The 19,837-nt window shown below is 33.2% G+C and overlaps 1 protein-coding gene across 2 annotated transcripts in view; it reads right to left on the bottom strand.

Moving 5' to 3' along the window:
• Positions 1-11,819, bottom strand: part of LOC120085948 (guanylate-binding protein 5) — a 16,732-nt gene extending 4,913 nt beyond the window's left edge. The window contains exons 1-9 of one of the 2 annotated variants that reach the window (XM_039042279.1): positions 11,388-11,819; positions 10,004-10,106; positions 4,143-4,212; positions 3,997-4,035; positions 3,790-3,907; positions 3,648-3,705; positions 1,532-1,596; positions 917-923; positions 770-830 (exon numbers count right to left, since the gene is read on the bottom strand). In XM_039042279.1, the coding sequence (XP_038898207.1) occupies positions 770-830; positions 917-923; positions 1,532-1,596; positions 3,648-3,705; positions 3,790-3,907; positions 3,997-4,035; positions 4,143-4,212; positions 10,004-10,106; positions 11,388-11,473 (607 nt within the window). In that variant the 5' untranslated portion in view covers positions 11,474-11,819. Of the gene's footprint in view, positions 1-769; positions 831-916; positions 924-1,531; positions 1,597-3,647; positions 3,706-3,789; positions 3,908-3,996; positions 4,036-4,142; positions 4,213-10,003; positions 10,107-11,387 lie in introns of those variants that run through there. The other variant, XM_039042280.1, reaches the window with a different exon arrangement.
• Positions 11,820-19,837: the final 8,018 nt, after the last annotated feature.

Raw genomic sequence — 19,837 nt, forward strand, 5'->3', positions numbered from 1 at the left:
AAAAAAAAAAAACAAAACAAAAAAAAAGACTATGCAAGTGCATATAACAACTAAAAAATTGTCCACCAAAAAAAAGAATCTGAAACCCAACTACAGAAAAGGACTCCAATTCAACCAAAAAACTAGCTTACAACAAAAAGGTTGTGTAACCGTGGCCCACTAAAAGACATTAAACCTGATAGTTTCCCAAAGTAAACGGTCAATTTCAATAATATTATTGAATCAGTTGCTATGGTTTTAAGATCATATTGCTGCTTTTTAATTGTAACAACTGGAGCTCCCTCTTGTAAGTTTTCTGCTTCGGCTTATATTTTTAATAGTCTGGTAGATTTTCTTCTTTCATTTTTCTTGGTGAAAGTGAATTTTTCTTATTAAGAAAATGTATTGATTCAAAACAACTAATAAATTAAACAAAGAAATCACTACTAGTTGGCTTACAAGGACAATTAAGAGAAAAATGATGCCTATGACGTTGGGATCTCAAAGACCACCTTCTTAAGCAGGAATGAGACGCCATCTAGATTGGGTAGTCAAGAATGTCAAGTATACTTCAGTACCAAGCACCTCGAGCTTCTCAGATAAGTAATATGGATATACCAACGTGGTTCTAATAAGCACACTTCACTTCTACTAACGAATGGTAAATGACATGCTGACATGATCAATTTGTATATATGTATTAAAAAAAAAGGGATAATGCAGAATCATCAGATAACTTGAAAACTATGTGCAAAAATAAAGGAAAATAGGAAGACATATTTGAACCTACGTAGAAAATCACGCTGAATAAGCCATAGCAGCTTAGCAGGCTCGAAGGCAACATCTTGTCCCTACAGATTATACAGTAACAAATCTCCATTATAAGATGCGATGGAGGAAGAAGAAAGTAACTATAACTGGGCTAAAACTTTATTACCTTCACTCTACATGCCCACGAGCAGCGTGCAGAATAAAACATGAAACAGTCAGATTTCAACATAAGAAATGTAAACAATCAAAATGAAAAACTATTAAATTACAAATTTAGCATCTAAATTTTGATGGTTGTGTCTTTAAGCCCTTGAACTCTAAACAGTTTTAATCACATTCTGAGTTTTCGATTTAGTCTCAAATCTTAGTCTTCAATATAAACTTAAATATTGACATAGCACGTTAGTTGGACTAACAAGTGATGATTTGACGCTACAGCACGAAGTGGACATAGAAATAGATTAATTGAATAAAACAGGGGTGGGCAAGCCACAATATTTGATGGGATGAGAGCCAAGAAGGCAGAACACATTTCGAATGAATTAGTTTCTGATTGCTCTTACTTTATTCAACTGACCTATTCCTTTATGCCACATCATGCTCCATCATCACTCATTAGTTCAAACAATAAATCAGGTCAGCATTTAAGTGACCATGTAAACAATTCAGGATGCATCATAATGAAAATCGATATACACAACTTTCAAAGTTCAGGAACTAAATTAGTAATTTAACTAAAAAATACTTGATTAAAATTTAAATAAATTTAGAAAATGCAAACCTCCCATAAAATTCTTCCGCAAGCTCAACAGCAAATGACAATCGAGAAATATCAGCTTCACGGATCTATAGAAGACAAGACAAAAACATTAATGGCGCAAATGGTATGACATAAAAACATTGGCTCAGTTGGAAACTGGCTAATAGTATCATATGAACTAAAGCCAAAGTTCACAATCATTAACATCAAGTAGATACATAGTGTATACGAGCCTACATTTATGCCAACTTGATGAAAAGCCAAGTCAACCTAAGTTTGTTTATGACTGGCTAGATATAAAAACAAAAAAAATGACAAACTCATAACTATGAGCAGTAACGTGGTCTAAAGTATATTTAACTAAGGAGAGTAGTGAAGTATTTCAATCGCAACATGTTCAATATTACTTCAATTTCTAAACAATTAGCAGTCGGAACAACTTTTGAATGGGACAAAAATAATGACATCGTATATATGCTCATTTTAATGCTATTTTTAGCACAAAACTTTGTCTAATTATTGTTGCTATCTTTCATGCCCATGAATCTCAATATCCAAGAATTGCAAATTGAATTGACAAGGAAACTAATTCATGTTTTAGAATCTAGATATTCATTGAGTTGTACCATGAGTCCAAGGTGTAGCAAATATCTCAAGGCTAAAGGGAAAATATTCATCTACCAAAAGACCCGACTAAAACATTCATACCCGAACCATATAAGTGAGCACAAAAATGAAAGCTGCAAAAATCTAACTTTTGCATAGAAAATAGAAGCAACGCATCCAAAAGATCTACAATAATTTTTATCCCTAACTTTCATGAAAGTAACAATTTAGATCCTATACTTTAACTAGTAACGAGACTCCCTATACTTTCAAATTTGTAACAATATAAAATCTTGTAGAACTTTAACGAGCAACAATTTAATCCCCATACTTTGAGATTTGTAGCAATTTAGTCCCCAACATGGAAATTCTCATCGAAATTAAGTGTCAATTTTTATTATGTAATGACTTAGAGGACGTTTGGGACAAGGACTATCTAAGACTATAATAACCACCTCTTGCTACAGTAAATATTATTTTGTAGTCCCCAATTAGCTATAGTCAACACTATTTCAAAATCCCCATTTGTTACATTTTTTACTATTTTACATTCATCATTTTTTTATTATTTCCTACGATATTTACTATTTCCTTCTCAAACTAAAATAGTTTACACCTCAAACACATACTATTTTAACCAAAACTAAAAGAATCTACACTCCAAACACAAACTATTATAATCCGACTATAATAATCTAGGATTATAATAACCAACTCCTTACCCCAAACGCCCCCTTAGTCTTTATAGTTTATAAATAAATTTGATTCTGGATCAATTTATTAATCTACACATGTAAGAAAATACAATAAATCATAATAAAAAAAAAATACAATAAATCATAATAATATTTTTCATGATAGGAACTAAATTGTTACAAATTGTAGTACATGAAGAAAATTGCTACTTAAAATTCAGGGACTAAATTTTTACAAATCGAAAAGTACAAGGATTAGTTACCAACTAAAGTTCAACAAATAAATTGTTACTTTCATATGAAAGTTCAAGGATCAAAATATTTTTTAACCAAGATCTACAATAGACTATCTGGCATTCTTCTTAACCTTCCTAATAAGTAGGCTTAGTTTCAGAGAAGAATCAAGACCAAAATCTTAGGAAGGTTAAGTTGTTTGTGAATAATAGCAGGAGTAGCTCAAATGGTTTTGTGAAGCTAGTCACTGGAGGCGAGTATGAATAATATAAGTACAACTACATAGATCGTGCGAATGTGAAAATTCTAACTGATTGGATTATTCTAATAGATTATATCTTGGCCCATGGTATTTCCCCGTATATGGATTTTCCACCTAACTTTCGTGTCTCTAAATTTTACCTCCATGGAAACTCCCACCCTCACTAAAATAATCATAAAACTTGAACTATAATTAAATCTTGGAACTCATAGCTATTGTCAAATTCTTGTATTATAATATAAAACTTAAAACTATGAATTCTTTTTAGCTATGAAAATCAGAAGGTGTCAAGAAAAAGCAGCAATTGACATGATGAAAATATAAAGCCGTGATGACTCACGGTCTCAGGTAGGTTGTAGATAAGCACAGAACTCAGAACAGTTGCCAAAGCAAAGATCCTGCACACGCATAAAAATGGAAGATTGTTAAAGGGATAAACAACAAGAACTACCATATAAAACCGACTCACAAATTTAAATTACCGATCATCATATACATTTGACTTTCCAACACTTTCAAATCCCTCTGTATCAAGGTAAAAAACAGAAGTTTTGACTCCATCAATCATCAACTCCAAAGGAGTACCCCACACCCAGATCCCTGTGCAAAACAACTTGACAAACTGCATAAATACCCAACAAGTAAATATAACACATCCACAATCACCACATCATTGCAACTGCATTTACCTTTTGTTTTGGTGTCACGCAGGTGTCCTACACCAAACCCTGAAACACAAAATATTTGATTAATACAATAATGATATATAGATATATACAGGATTGTTAATTTTTTAAACAAGATAAATGGTACAAATTCATGGGAGTTAACACACCTTCATAGCAAGAAAGAGATAGAAGTTGGTTAAGCAAGAAAGACTTCCCAGATCGGTATGGCCCAATGACCTGATCATATGAAAGAAAAGAAAAGATAATCAGACTATATATATTATCAAACAAAACTTAAACCTATAAAGTTCATTAGGTCGATAACAAATAAGCAGAAGAGTTACCATAGAGCAACAAAAGAGAAAAAAGGAAAAATGTTAAGTTACAACTTTAGTTCTTGTGTTTTCTTATTTATTTATTTATTTTTTTTTAGATAAAAACATTTTATTGATTAATGATAAAGGAGAACCCCAAAAGCCAATTGGCAATTACGAGAAGCATTTCAAATTGGAGACTAAATAAGATAAGCTAAAAAGATTAAATGGGTGCTTATCCTTGCACCAATAAAAAGCAGTACACAAGACCACATCCAAAAATCTATCTCAAAGGAGGAGAAAGAATCCTTGAAAATATGGCCATTGCGCTCGCACCAAAGAGTCCAAAAGAGAGCATGCGTAAGAGCCTACCAAATCAATCTTTCAGTAACACCAAAAGGATGATCCGCCAGAAGAGATGCCAAAATATAAAAAATATGGTTAGAGCATGTCAGAAACCAACTAAGACTAAGCTCCCAGAAGAAAATTTTAATCTTCTCTGGATAGAAATCTTTCCAAATGACAGAATAAAGATCTATAACAAGAAGCTCAGCCACTCCAATCAAATCATCTAGGAGGGATTTAACAGAGAAGGACAAAGAGGAATTCAATGTCCAATACCAAGAATCAGGTAATGGCTCAATCTATCTGATCGATGATATATACAGGACAAAAAAGCTTTGGTTCTTATGCTCTCAAAGTTGACTATATATGACTGCACTTCAAAGAGCCTGAATTTTTAAAGTGGTATTTTTTGGCCTTTATACTTTATTTAATTTCTAAGAAGTCTCTCAACTTTGAACTTCGTACCCTATCATTGACTATGTAAGTTTAACATTCACTTAGCAAGCAGACTATATTACTTTAGGATAATGTGGTGAACTGATCTTGGGCAGGTTCAGGCATTAGGTAGCATAAGCATTAAACTATCGAGGTTAATGTAAAAACCAATTAGACACAAAATTAAAAGTTTAATAGCCTATTAGAATCTTCTAAAGTGTAGGGACTAAATAAACATATCCTTTAAAGTGTAGGGACCTATTAGAATCTTTTTAAATAACATGGACTAAATCGACACACTAAAAGTTTGGGAACAAAGCTTATAATTTAACCAAAGAAAAAAAAAAGAAACATAACAGCTATTTTGACTCTTAAACATGCATTATAGCGTGCGATAGTCATGAAATGCAACTTAAGATTAGATTCTTCTTCATTCTTGATCGTGCAAATCATATCCACTGCGTTCTTTAAACTGTAGAAATTTCCAAAATGCAGGTGTAGCTGTCAATATTTATTGCAGGAAGGACCATATTACAAGTAAATTGAGTATAACTGGTCATGGTCCATGAAGCCATAATTTTTAAACTACAAAACATGCACATGAAACCAGAAAAATATGCATAAAGATGGTCCCTGCATCATCGACTCATTCCTCAGAAAAGACTGGAAAATTTCTCCATTACAGAAAAATACAAAGCAAAATTATGGTTCAAGAATCAATTCAAAGATATCTGTTCAAAATAAGCGGCTATTATGTGTTTAGTCCCAAGGACATTTTAATCCTTTTACTTTGCCCTAATTTTTTCTTTTTCCGTATTAGGGCTTTCTAGAGTCTGTTTATATCTCTGTCATCTCTTGTATGTGTGTAAGTTGAGAATAATAAAAAGTGTCTTTCTATAGTGGTTTTTTCTCCCTGAACTAGGGTTTTCTATGTAAAATCTTGTGTTTTCTTCTTCCATTTTTTAATATGGTATCAGAGCGTGGTGACGAAACCCTAACCGTGGTTGATGAAAATCAACCATTGGTTCAGCAATCATCATCAACAATCATTGTTCCTCCGAATGGCAGATGTCGTCCTCCAAACGACAAGTCAGACCCTGGCCGAGCACTTGTGAATGATTCTACGAGTAGTGCTTCACAGTCACAATCTCAGGTGAATAACCAGAATGACTAGAATGTTGTTGGGGTTGGTGCTATTGTCCAATCAAGTACTTCTCAGTCCTTAAGTCTCCTCAGTATTAATGGTAAGAAACCGTGGATACTAGATAGGAGCTACGGATCATTTAACTGGCTCGTGATCTTTTTCTCTCATATTTTCCAAGCGCTGGTGATGAGAAAATTCAGATTGCAGATGGGTCTTTTGCTCCTATTGCGGGAAAAGGTCATCTTTCTCCTTTTAAGGGTTTAACTTTACAGAATCTGTTACATGTTCCTAAAATATCTTACAATTTACTATCTATTAATAAGATAACTAGAGATCTGAATTGTCAAGTTGCTTTCTCACCTGATAATGTTTTCTTTCAGGACTTGAGCTGGGGGACGACGATTGGCACTGCCCGGTACGATAGGGGACTCTATTTCCTTTATGATGATGCTTCCTCTAGGAATAATTATAAGACTAGTTTGGCATCTTCTTGTTTTTCAACTTCTGAAAAAGATTATATGTTATGGCACTTTCATCTTGGTCACCCAAATTTTCAACATATGAAGTATTTATTTCCCCATTTATTTTATAATATTGATATCTCCTCTTTGTCTTCTGATGTGTGTATTCATGCAAAACTGTACTGGGTCGCCTTTCCATCTCAACCCTACAAACCTTCCCAGCCATTTACTCTTATCCATAGTGATGTTTGAGGTCCCTCAAACATCACTACTTCTTGCAAGAAACGTTGGTTTGTGACATTTATTGATGATCACACTCGTCTTACATGAGTGTTTCTTCTCACTGATAAATTGGAAGTACCATTGATATTCCAACAATTTTATACTACAGTGGAGACTCAGTTTAACACTAAAATTGTCATCCTTCGTAGTGATAATAGTCGTGAGTTCTTTAACAACTCCCTTCATGAGTTTCTGACTTTTAAAGGAATTGTCCATCAAAGCTCTCGTACTTATACCCCTCAACAGAATGGGGTGACTAAATGGAAAAATCGTCACCTTATAGAGGTTGCACAGTCTCTCATGCTATCTACTTCTCTCTCTTCTTACTTATAGGGAGACGCTGTTTTGACTGCAGCCCATCTAATCAATTGGATGCCTTCCCGTATTCTCCAATTCCAAACTCCTCTTGAATGCTTTAAAAAGTCATACCCAACAACGCGTCTTATTCCCGATGTTCCTCTTTGGGTGTTTGGATGCACTGCCTTTGTCCATAGTCATGGTCCTAATCGCACTAAATTTACCCTTCATGCTCATAAATGTGTCTTTATTGGGTATCCTCTTCACCAGCAAGGTTATGAGTGTTTCCATCCATCTTCACGAAAATACTTTGTTTCTATGGATGTAACGTTTCTTGAGGATAAACCTTTCTTCCCTATTAGTCATCTTCAGGGGGAGAATACTAGTGAAGAGATTAACTGGTCCACATCTTTGGTTCCTACTGCTCTTCTTCCCGAACCCATGTTGGGTACGGATGATACTGTCCTACCTACTAAACAAGTCTCATGAATAACGTACTACAAGAAGAATCTCAGAAAGAAAATAATGTCACCTATTGCTCCACCGACTCCGGTCCATGAATCGGAACCAACACTGGCTCAAGGTACTCCTATTCCTAATAACACTGATGTATGTGTTGAGGGTGATATGTGTGATATGGCTGAGAGTGACAAAACTGATATGATAGTTTCAGAGAATGACAGAGTTGTAAGCAATGATGAGTCATTAAGAGAAACCCGGGAGGGTGAGGCTTTGCCTCAGGTAACCAAGTGTGACCACTGTCCTCTTTCTGATGAGAAGTCAAGTAAAATAGGGAGTTATGATGCATCTCTTGATATGTCCATTGCTTTGAGAAAGGGCACCAGGTCATGTACTGAGTATCCCATGCATAGCTTTCTATCTTATAGTAATTTATCTTTTGAGTTCAGGGCATTCCCTACTAACCTGGATACAGTAACAATACCAAGCAACATACATATGGCCATGGAACTTCCCGAATGGAAGGCTATGGTCATGGAAGAAATGAGAGCTCTTGAAAAAAATAATATGTGGGATCGTGGGGTTCTTCCTAATGGACATAAAACTGTTGGGTGCAAATGGGTGTTCACTATAAAGTATAAGTCTAATGGAACCCTTGACAGGTACAATGCTAAATTGGTAACTAGAGGGTTTACACAGACCTATGGAATAGACTACTCAGAAACTTTCACTCCTGTAGCGAAGCTAAATATAGTTCGTGTCCTACTTTCTGTGGCAGTTAACAAAAACTGACCTCTCCATCAACTTGATGTAAAAAATGCTTTTCTGAATGGTGAATTAGAAGAAGAGGTTTTTATGAGTCCTCCTAGTTTTGAAGCTCAATTTAACCATCAGGTTTGTAAATTCAGGAAGTCTCTTTATGGTTTGAAACAGTGTCCGAGAGCTTGGTTTGACAGGGTTACTACCTTTATTAAGTCCCAAGGTTTTACTCAAGGGCACTCTGATCACACTTGTTCACAAAAAGGTCATAATCAAGGAAAATTGTTGTTTTAATTATGTATGTAGATGATATTGTTTTGTCAGGAGATAATGCTCCTGAGATTATCAGACTTAAAAAAAAAAGGCTGACGAATTTGAGATTAAGGACCTTAGAAGTCTAAGGTATTTCCTTGGAATGGAGGTAGCGAGATCAAGAGAAGGGATTTTTGTCTCTCAACGGAAATACACCCTTGACTTGTTGAAAGAAACAGGTATGACTGGATGTAGGCCTGTCAACACCCCTGTGGAATTCAATGCTAATCTGGGAGATTTTGTTGATAAAGAAAGATACCGACGTCTAGTGGGAAAATTGATTTACTTATCTCACACTAGACCAGAAGTATCCTACATTGTTAGTGTGGTTAGTCAGTTTCTGCAGGCACCCTGCGAGGGCCATATGGAAGCTGTGAATCAGATTCTGAGATACTTGAAAAAAACTCTAGGTAAAGGTCTTATGTTCAGGAAAACTGACAGGAAATGCATTGAGACTTACACCCACTCTGATTGGGCAGGATCTGTTATAGACAGAAAATCTACCTCTGGATACTGTACGTTTGTGTGGGGTGATCTTGTTACTTGGAGAAGTAAGAAGCAAGGTGTTGTTGCTAGAAGTAGTGCTGAGTCTGGGAATCTATGAAGAAATCTGGTTGAAGAAAGTTTTGTCTGATCTCCACCAAGACAGTGATCTACCTATGAAGCTCTATTGTGATAACAAAGTGGCTATAAGCATAGCCAATAATCCTGTGCAGCATGATAGAACAAAACAAGTGGAGATCGATAGACATTTTATCAAAGAAAAATTGGACAGTGGCAGTATTTGTATTCCTTACATCCCTTCTAGTCAACAAGTTGCTCATATTCTCACCAAAGGATTACTCAGGCAAAGTATTGATTCTTGTATTAGCAAGTTGGATTTAATTGACATCTATGCCCCAACTTGAGGGGGAGTGCTGAAAATAAGGGGTTATTATGTGTTTAGCCCCAAGGGCATTTTAGTCCTTTTACTTTGTCCTAATTTTTTCCTTTTCTGTATTAGGGCTTCCTAGAGCCTATTTACATCTCTATCATCTCTTGTATGTGTGTAAATTGAGAATAATAAAAAGTGTCTTTCTATCGTGGTTTTTTCTCCCTGAACTAGGGTTTTCTACGTAAAATCTTGTGTTTTCTTCTTCCATCTTTTAATAATATCCATTCATTTAAGATGTGGAAATTCCAGAAGTACTAAATGTCACAGAAGAGCATCGCAGTCTAACCGCAACAGCTGCAATTGGATTTGTTATTTTTTCAATAGCCTCTAAACCTTCTCTAGAAAGACGAAGTTTTGTATGGCCAGGATCAGGTTCCACAATGGGAAATCTGCAAGTGATTAAAACGAGCTTTAGTCCTTCTCTTACCAAAGAAATAAAATCAAAAGACAGATGCTAAAGGTTTGAAGATTATGGCCAACCAATCAAATCTTGCATGAGATATATCCATGTGTTCGTAATAAAATACAAAAACACATGCAAAAAACATTAGCTTACATGTACGGAATAAATTATTGTAAGTTAAGCATAGAGCTTAGTTCAAGATGAGAGGGGCATTTGTCTCATAAGTCGAACCTTGTTGAAAGTCTAAAATGTTCTCTCACTTTAATTAATTAGCAGTTCATTACTAATTCCTTGAAGAAAATATAACAAGATTAAATTATTGTTTTTAACCAAAACAATTATTTGATAAATTTAATGTTTCCAATTTATTATTAACAATTAAGGTCGTAATATAAAAATTTTAGAATATATCATTCTTTACTAAAATAAAATCTTGCAGGATATTGTCATGAAACTAACTCTAAACTCTACAGTGAAATTAATATCTCCTCAAAAACTAAGTTAGGAAAATGCTCATGATTGATGAACCAACAAATAAATCACACAAAATTAAACAAACAAACACTCAAAATCAAGCAAAAAATTTCCCATACCCAACTATGAAAATACTTGAACCTGACAACAAAGTTAAGTAGGCATACAGGGACCTGCTAAGCATTGAAATAGCATTACATCATCAGAAAATTGGAGATAAACCAAATAGGTCTTATCTTTTCCATCCTAATGCTTCCTAACAAGCTCTTCTCTGAACCCTGAACTACCCATCTACCTAAGAGTTAAAACATCTCCCCACAATTCCAAATTTTGTCTCAATCCTCCAGTTCCCATCCACCACCCAATCTTGGTTGAATGGAACCTTCAATCTAAGTTTCTGTTGCACCAACTTTAATCTCGCTTTCTATGAATTTACTTCTTAATTGATACGATTTTCCTTGAATTCATGTTCAAGATACAGCATCTTCTAATTATGAATCATCTAGTTAATTCTTATTTCCCGCTCATATACCTTCTAAACAAAACTTAAACAGAGAAATGTTCCCACCCAAAGCAATACTATGATATACCTCTATAGCACTAAACAACTGTGCGCACTACGTAACAAGAAGTCAACAACACAACACATGAAAATAAACAAAAACTTCTACCCAACTCAAATGTTAAGAATAACAAACCACAATCCAAACTGAAGCTCCAAAAACCAATTCAAATCAACAACCAACAAGATTCAAAACAACAAACCAAACCCAAAAGAATTGAAACGACTTACGCTTGCCGGAAATTCTCAATCGCGAGAACCCTCCAAGGGACGATGCAGACAATCAAAAAAACGAAAACCCTTGATAAAATTCTCATTTCTAAACAACCCCTCGTCAGTTATCTTCCAAATGTGACGAAACCAGAAACAGAAGACGGCGGGGAAGAATGAATTACGCAGTGTTGATCAGAAGAAAAACATATTGGGTTTGAAAGAGGAAATGGGGATCTAGAAGAACCATGAAAACGGGCATACGAAAGGAATAATGCAGCTACATGAACTTGGGTTTTGAATCTAGGAAGAAGAACATACAGGTAAACGGGCTCTGATTGATCTTCTAAACACGGTAGCTTTCATTTGTGAATTTAATACTTAAAAGAGGAGATGAGATCTATGCGAAGGATGCAGTCTGAATTTTGTATTCATAGTCATCAAAATGGATTTATATTTATGAGAGTGATTAATAAAGATTGCATTAATAATACAATGCTACAAATTTCAAAGAGGAACAAGTCAATGATATCTTTTAATTTGTCAATTTAATCCAATCAATCAATAAATCTTCATTTTGATGTTGTTGAAGTTTAATTTTTCTAATGATAATTTTATCTATAAATTTATCCAGTTGTATCACCTAAAATTAGATAATTTTTGCTTATTCACCCATTAATTTTAACAAGTAAAAAGGTAATGCAAATAAACAAAAAAAAAAAAACAATAATATGTGAACTTGTTGATTTCAGTGATGTTAAGTTTTGCACAAAATGTAGTTTAATTAATTCATAAATTAACTATGAAATAATTTTATCAATACTCACAAACTCTAACAAATACTTAGTTCTATTGTGGTTCAGGTTCTTTTTGAAATCCTGTCGATTTTGTAATTCATTAAATCCATATGAGAATATATACTTTTTAAATAATCTTTCAAATGAAAGTTTATTATAGAGAAATTTTGTAATATTTTTAAAATTTAAGGATAAAATTGAAATAATTACTTAAATTTGAAGTAGATGAAATTAAAAGTTTTAGGATGAAAAAGTATAACATAAGGGAGAAATTTGATTTTTTTTTCTTTTCATTTAATGTAATTATATCTTACATTTTTTTAATTGATTTAAATAACAAAGTCGTTTGATTGCACAACTACGCTATGGCCACGTTTATCAAACCGTAATGAAAATTTGCGTGATCGGAATGAGATTTCATTGATGGATGAATCATAATAGGCCTGAATCGCAAACATAATTGGATTCTTCTTCTTCTTCTTCTTTTTCTTCGTCGTCATCATCTTCTTCCTCCTCCTCCTCTTCTTCTTCTTCTCATCTTCGTCGTCATCGTCCTCCTCCTCCTTTCCTTCTTCTTCTTCTTCTTCTTCCTCCTCCTCTTCTTCTTCGTCGTCGTCGTCGTCATCATCTTCTTCTTCTCCTCTTCGCCCTCTTCGTCTTCTTCTTTCTCTTTTTCTTCGTCGTCATCATCTTCTTTAATCGAATTCAACAACTCAAATTCAACCGATAGACATCAAAATTCAAGTGATTTGAATTAAACTCTATCATAAGGTGGCTAATTGGATTTCAACTGTGATAAAGTTCTATCGTTGTCTATTTATCACTATCTATCTCTTTATTTGTATTGGTTTTTGGGTGTGAAGATAAATATATAACTAGGGCTATATAACGTGCTTGTTTTTCTTCCTATTTGATTGATTTAATTTATTTGTAATTTTCTTTATGAGAACTTTATCTCTGTCTATTAGTGATAGACTCCTCCTCCTCATTCTTCTTCTTTTTCAGAATCTTAGGTTCTTCTTCTTCTATCATTCTTCTTCTTCAATGGATTAATATTTATTTTCTTCTTTTTTTTTTAATTGAATTCAATTGATAATCATCAGATTCAAGTGATTTGAATTAAAGTCTATCATAATGTGGTTAATTGGTTTTCAAATTTAATAGACTGTGATGGAGTTCTATCGCTGTCTATCTATCACAATCTATCTCTTTGTTTGTATTGGTTTTTTAGTGCGAGGATAAATATATAGTTGGGACTATAGAACGTGCCTATTTTTCTTCATGTTTGATTGATTCAATTTATTTGTAGTTTTCTTCATGAGAACTTTATCTCTGTCTATTAGTGATAGACACTATCCATGTCTATCTACTGATTGTAATTTAACTTTATATAATGTGGCTAATTGGAATTCAAATGGAATAGACAGTGATAGAGTGTTATCACTGTCTATCATTTTGTAATAGTTTGTTTGTTGTGTATATGTGTTATTTTCATTCTTTTCTTATTTATAATATTCTCTATTTTTTATTCGTTGGTGATAAGATGCATATATAATATTCAATTTGCGTGCAATTTCTATCCTTGATACACAGAGATAGAAATCTATCACTGCCTGTCACTAATAGATAATAATAGATTTCTATCTTTGTCTATCACTGATAAACTGGTATAGATTTCTATCCATGTCTATCTGTAATAAATATTTTCACTACTAGTTTCTATTGGAGTTGATGCTCTAAATCTTGTAAGGTCTTATAGAGTGTAAATGTTTTGAACAAACTCATTAATATTTATAAAATATATGATATTTTATTCCATATTTGAGTTGCATTAACCACAAACCAATAAACTAACATCCAAGGTTGATATACGGGTGGATCGTGTTTAAGTGATAACCTAAATGGTCTGTAGTAGATGGATAAGGCTGGGTATTTTATTCTAGCGACATTACGAGTATGGCTTGCTTTGTAGGTGTTACGATTGTTGTAAAGTGCTACAAATGATTTGATCATGATCATTCATATATAGACATGTGAGCGGGGCCACGAAATGTTTAGTCTCATTATATAGCTGAAGGAAATTAGTCGAAAAAGATCCTTTGAACGGAAGCAAAGATCGTCCCAAATTCCATTTTTTATTGAATATAAAGTTTTACAGTAAAAAAACAACAAGATATGCATTTACTTAAAATTACAACATGCTTTAAAACAAATATTTAGAGTTTCAGAAACCCTTACCTTTGAAGAACCTTTTCTTCAAGAACTCCCTCGTACAAGCCACAAATAGAACTCCTTCTCCACGTGGGTCTTCTTCTTCAAGAACGGACACCACCACTTGAGAACCCTCTGTATTCTCTTGGGATAAAGGATTCGAGCAAGAGTTGTGGACTTTGCTTTAATCCTTGGAAGAGGGATAGGAGATGGACAGGAGGAGAGAGAAGAGAAGAACTTTTCTTCCCTGTTAATTTTTTCAAGAGCGAACTCTTCTCTCAGAGTGATTTGAGGAAGAAGATGATTAATTCAACTTCTTGGATCTCACGTAAGTTAACTTGAGAGAATGGGATTAATTTCAATTAAATTAATAATATATATATATATATATATAATAACTACTTTATGATATATATACACTATATGTTATATCAAATATAACATATAGGCTATAGTTTTATATTGCATCAAATACAACGTAAAATATAGATTTTATTTTCTCTCAATCATACATGACATTTAATATAAATCACATTTATCTTCGATCCACTTATATGAATCTCATCCATATAAATGATATCGGATCATATCCGAGTTTTTAATTTCTCTCAATATAAATCATATTTATATTAAATTTAGTTACATGAATCTCATTCATATAATTAGTATTTGAATCATATTCAAATTCCTCTAATATTATAATGTATCAAATACATTATATTAATTATATCACATATAATTAATTATCTCAATTAATTGGAACACTTCAAATTAATCCAAAAAAAATTCTCAATTAAATCTCTGTTGAGCTACAGAGGGGACCTTATGGACCTGTAGATTGAAGCTCCAACGGTACTTGGATAATTAATTAAACTCTTTAATTAAATTACCCAACATCTGTTAACTGCTGGTCACTCTAATAAAGACTGATAGTTGCACTCTTCGCACTACAGATAAATCTCTGTGTCCATTGGATATAACCAATCAACAGTGCGATGACCATTCACAAATTGCTCATAAGTACAATTGAGCAAAAATTATTATTTTGCCTCTGTAGATACATCTAACTCCTTAAGTACCACTAATTCCTCTAATGAACAATAAGTCATAGTCCCATTATGATCAAGTCCCTATCGAGCCAAGAGAGGGTGTGGCCACTATGTTCAAGACCTGGAATCAAGCCCTTAAGGGAGCAATTTATCTACCTGCCCCTACATCGAGGAAGGAGTGAATTTCGTCTTGTGTAGCTGTGTTCCCAACTCCCTAGTCAGACGAATCCCTAAAATGGTAGGTTTGTTGAGTTAGCAATCTGGCACTCTCACCCATACAAATCAAAAGACCATTTTCATGAGTAGAAGTTCACAACTCACCCAGGATTCAGGTCATGTCACCTATGGTCATCCTAGTGAAATGTAAGTCTCTATTATTAACGGCGTTATATAAAGAGACTAATCATTTTGTGGTCCGGTTTTATACAAACTCTTTGTATAGGATACCCTCACTCACATATCTCCACATGAATGATCAGGATTAGATCATTTGTAACACTTTACAATACTTGTAACACCTAAAAAGCGAGTCGTATTTGTAGTGTCACTAGGATAAAGTACCCAACATTATCCATCTACTATAGACCATTTAGGTTATTATTTAAATAAGATCCACTTGTATGTCTCTACATACTTGTTTAAATTACATAAAATAACCTCGGATCTTAGTTTATTGGATTGAGTGTATGGTTATAAAATAACACTTATTTTATTAATAACAACATGTTTATACAAAGTTTACAAACTACGAGATTACAAGGAGATTTAGGACACCATTCCCAACAATAACATCATTCATAATAAAGACTTACGTTTCACCAGGATGACCATAGGTAACATGACCTGAATCCTGAGTGAGTTGTGAACTCTTGCCTATGAAGGCGATCTTTTGATTTGTATGGGTGAGAGTGACCAGATCACCGACTCAACAAGCCTACCATTTTGGAGATTCTTCTGGTTGGGGAGTTAGGAACACAACTATACAAGAAAGAATTCACTCCTTCCCTGAGATCGGGGTTAGTAGATAAATTGCTCCCTTAAGAGCTAATTCCGAGGCTTGAACAATGTGGCATCACACCCTCTTCTGGCCCAAGAGGGATTTAGTCATAGTTGTATTATGATTTATTGTTCATTAAAGAGATTAGTGGTACTTAAGAAGTTAGATGTAACGACAGAGGCAAAACGGTAATTTTGGCCCAAGTGTACTTACGAAAAATTTGTGAAAAGTCATCGTATTGTTGATTGGTTATATTCAATGGGCACATAAATATATCTGTAGTGCGAAGAGTGCAGTTGTCGGTCGTTAGTGGAGTGCTCGACAGTTAACAGATGGTGAATAATTTAATTAAAGAGTTTGATTAATTAATCATGTATCATTGGAGCTTCAAATTACAGGTCTATGAGGCCCCTTTGGTAGCTGAATAGGATTAGATGAGAATCATTTTTTGGATTAATTTGAATTGTTCAAGTTAAATGAGGGAATTAATTATATATGATATAATTAAGTTATTTTGATTATATGTGATATAATTATTATAATGTATTTGATACATTATAGCAATTATGAGAGAAAATGAATATGTGAATAAGATTCAGATATTAATTATATGAATTGGATTCATAATTGTTAAATTTAATATAAATGTGATTTATATTAAATGCCATATGAGAGAGAAAAGAAACTATAGGTTATATTGTATATGAAATAATATTAAAACTAGAAACTATATATTATATTCGATATAACATATATATAATTATATGTATATAAATAAATTGTTGTTTTAATTTAAATAAGTGAGGGAGTTATAACTCCCTCCCCCTGTTTTCTCTCTAGTCACGTAAGTGGATGGATGGTGTTATTTTGTCTTTGGATGGGAAAGAGTCTCTTTGATCATTTTTGTGACAGAGTAGTTAGATAGAAACGTTCTGTGAGATTGTCTTAGAGATTAATCGTAATTCCTCTTCCTCCTCTCTACTTTCAAATCTATTCCCCCATTCCAAAATAGTTAGAGCCCACCATTCCTAGTTTATCTACTTGAGAATACCAAGGTTGCCATCGTGGTAGTGCCCAGAAGTATGAATTAGACTTCCTCATACATTTGGCTTTTGATTATGCAAGATTATACACAAAAGATCCTCTTTTGGCTCTCTTTGATGGGTAGGTAGAGAATACCTAAGGGCGCGAGACAATTCTTTCTAAGGAACTCAGGAAAATAGCCCCATAACTTTTATTATATAGATATATAATTATAGACATATATAATTATATTGATATAGATAATTATCTAGATATATCGATGGATATCTATCTATAAAATCGTCGGGTTCAAGAGATTCTTGAAGATCTCTCTTCAAAGGTAAGGGTTTCTGAAACCCTATTTTTGTTTATTAAATGCATGCTGTAATTTATGTAAATGCATAATTTATGCTTTTTTTTATAATTTTTTTTTATTCTATAAAAAATGGGAATTAGGACGATCCCGCTTCCGCTCAAGGTTCTCTTCGACGAGATCCTTCAATTTCTTATATAATATTTTATCCTTTCGTAATAATCTTAGATCATGGTGTATATTCTTATAATTGTTCTTTATGGTAGACAATGGAAGTATTATAATTTTTATGAGAATTATAAGGTTACTGAAATTTTGGTGGATGATATGATAGACTTCAATAATTTAGTTGATTTGATATTTAAGGAGATTCAATTGGATGATTTGCTAAAATTGTCGGTACTATTAGATCTTGGTAAAAATAATGTTCAAACTACATTTCCAATAAAAAAAAAAAAACAGGGATGTTTTTTGGTATTTGACTTTGGCTAAAGATGCAATCACTAAACATCCTTTAGTTACTCATGTAAGTGATTGTTCTTTGGAAGAATCTTCTACTTCTATTAGTAGTGTAGGTGGTGATAGAATGTTATGTTTACGTTCTTCTTCTTCATCTTCAAATGATGAAGTCATAAGAGATATTCATTTTAATGGTGATTTGAAGGGAAAATATGTATTTGGAAGTAAAGAAATACTTTCAAAATGTTTTTACATAATAGCAGAGAAAAATTTTCAATTTAGGATTACAAGATTAAATTCAAAATCACTTGCGTTCAAATATTTGCAAGAAGGTTGTAAATGATATGTTAGGACATTTCGGTACAAGAGCGGTGAGTTTGTAGATGCTTCGGAAATACATTTCTGACCAAGACTATTCAATGAATACAACTTAGAGTTGTCATAAGCAAGCTTCTTCATCCATAATTGACAATTGATTGAAAGATAATTTTAGGTTTATCTCTACTAATCAATCCATTCCTAGAGATATTATATACAAGGCTTGTACAAAACTTCGTGTTAATATTGTTGGGTTTTATGTCCTAAAACTCGTGGTATGTAAACAATAGAGCTTATTCTGAAAATTCAATAAAGGTGTTATTGAATAGATCTATTGCTTGAATAGAAATCCAATAAACCTAAAAGTCCCTTGACTATTGGATGAGTACTTGAACTTTATGTGGGGACATAAAAGTGGATCAGGTTTGAGTAAATAGTCAAAATGATATATAGTACATGGATAAGGTTGGGTATCTCATTCTGGTAACACTATTGGATATGATTTGCTCTGTAGTTGTTACAAAGAGTTGTAAAGTGCTACAAACGAAGTGATCCTAATTCGTTCATGTTGGGCATGAGAAGTGGGGGTGTCCTTGTGCAAAAGAGTTTGTACAAGATCAGACCACGAAATGAGTCACTCTTACTTTATAACGCTGTTTACTATTTAAGACTGACTATTTCAAAGTGATGATCTAGGTAACTTGACCTTAATCTTGAGCTAACTATGAACTCCTGTTTATTCGGGATTGCCCTTAGATTTGTATAGGTGAGAGTTGGCTCAACAACGTCGGCTCAATAAGACTGCCATAATCTGTAGGTTCATGAGGTCCCCCTACTAGCTCGAAAATGGATTAGTCTAGAGTAGCGTGATAAGTTAATTTGAAACGTTCAAATTAGAATCAAATGGAATTGGAGAAAATATATTTAAATATGATTAAATATATGAAGATGAATTTGTGTAAAAATTAATTTAATATTGGATATTAAATTAATTAGAATTATTTAAATCGTTTAAATAATTATTTATTAATTTTATTATAAAATTAATTTATGAAATTAATTTTTAAAATTAATAAATTTTGATTTTAGAAATAAAATATGTTTTTAAAATCAAAATATATTTTGGAAATTGAAAAATTACACAAAATTGAAAATGAATTTTTCAAAGTTCATCTTCAACTAGCTTACAAGGAACCCACCACCTCTTCCATGATTCACTCCAAACATGAGCTACATCCCATACTGCAATCTCTTTGCATGATAGTCTGCAATATATTGAAGAGAGTGGAGTGAAGAATAAATGA

This window comes from Benincasa hispida, chromosome 9 (assembly GCF_009727055.1).
Source record: "Benincasa hispida cultivar B227 chromosome 9, ASM972705v1, whole genome shotgun sequence".
NCBI classification, from domain to species: domain Eukaryota; kingdom Viridiplantae; phylum Streptophyta; class Magnoliopsida; order Cucurbitales; family Cucurbitaceae; genus Benincasa; species Benincasa hispida.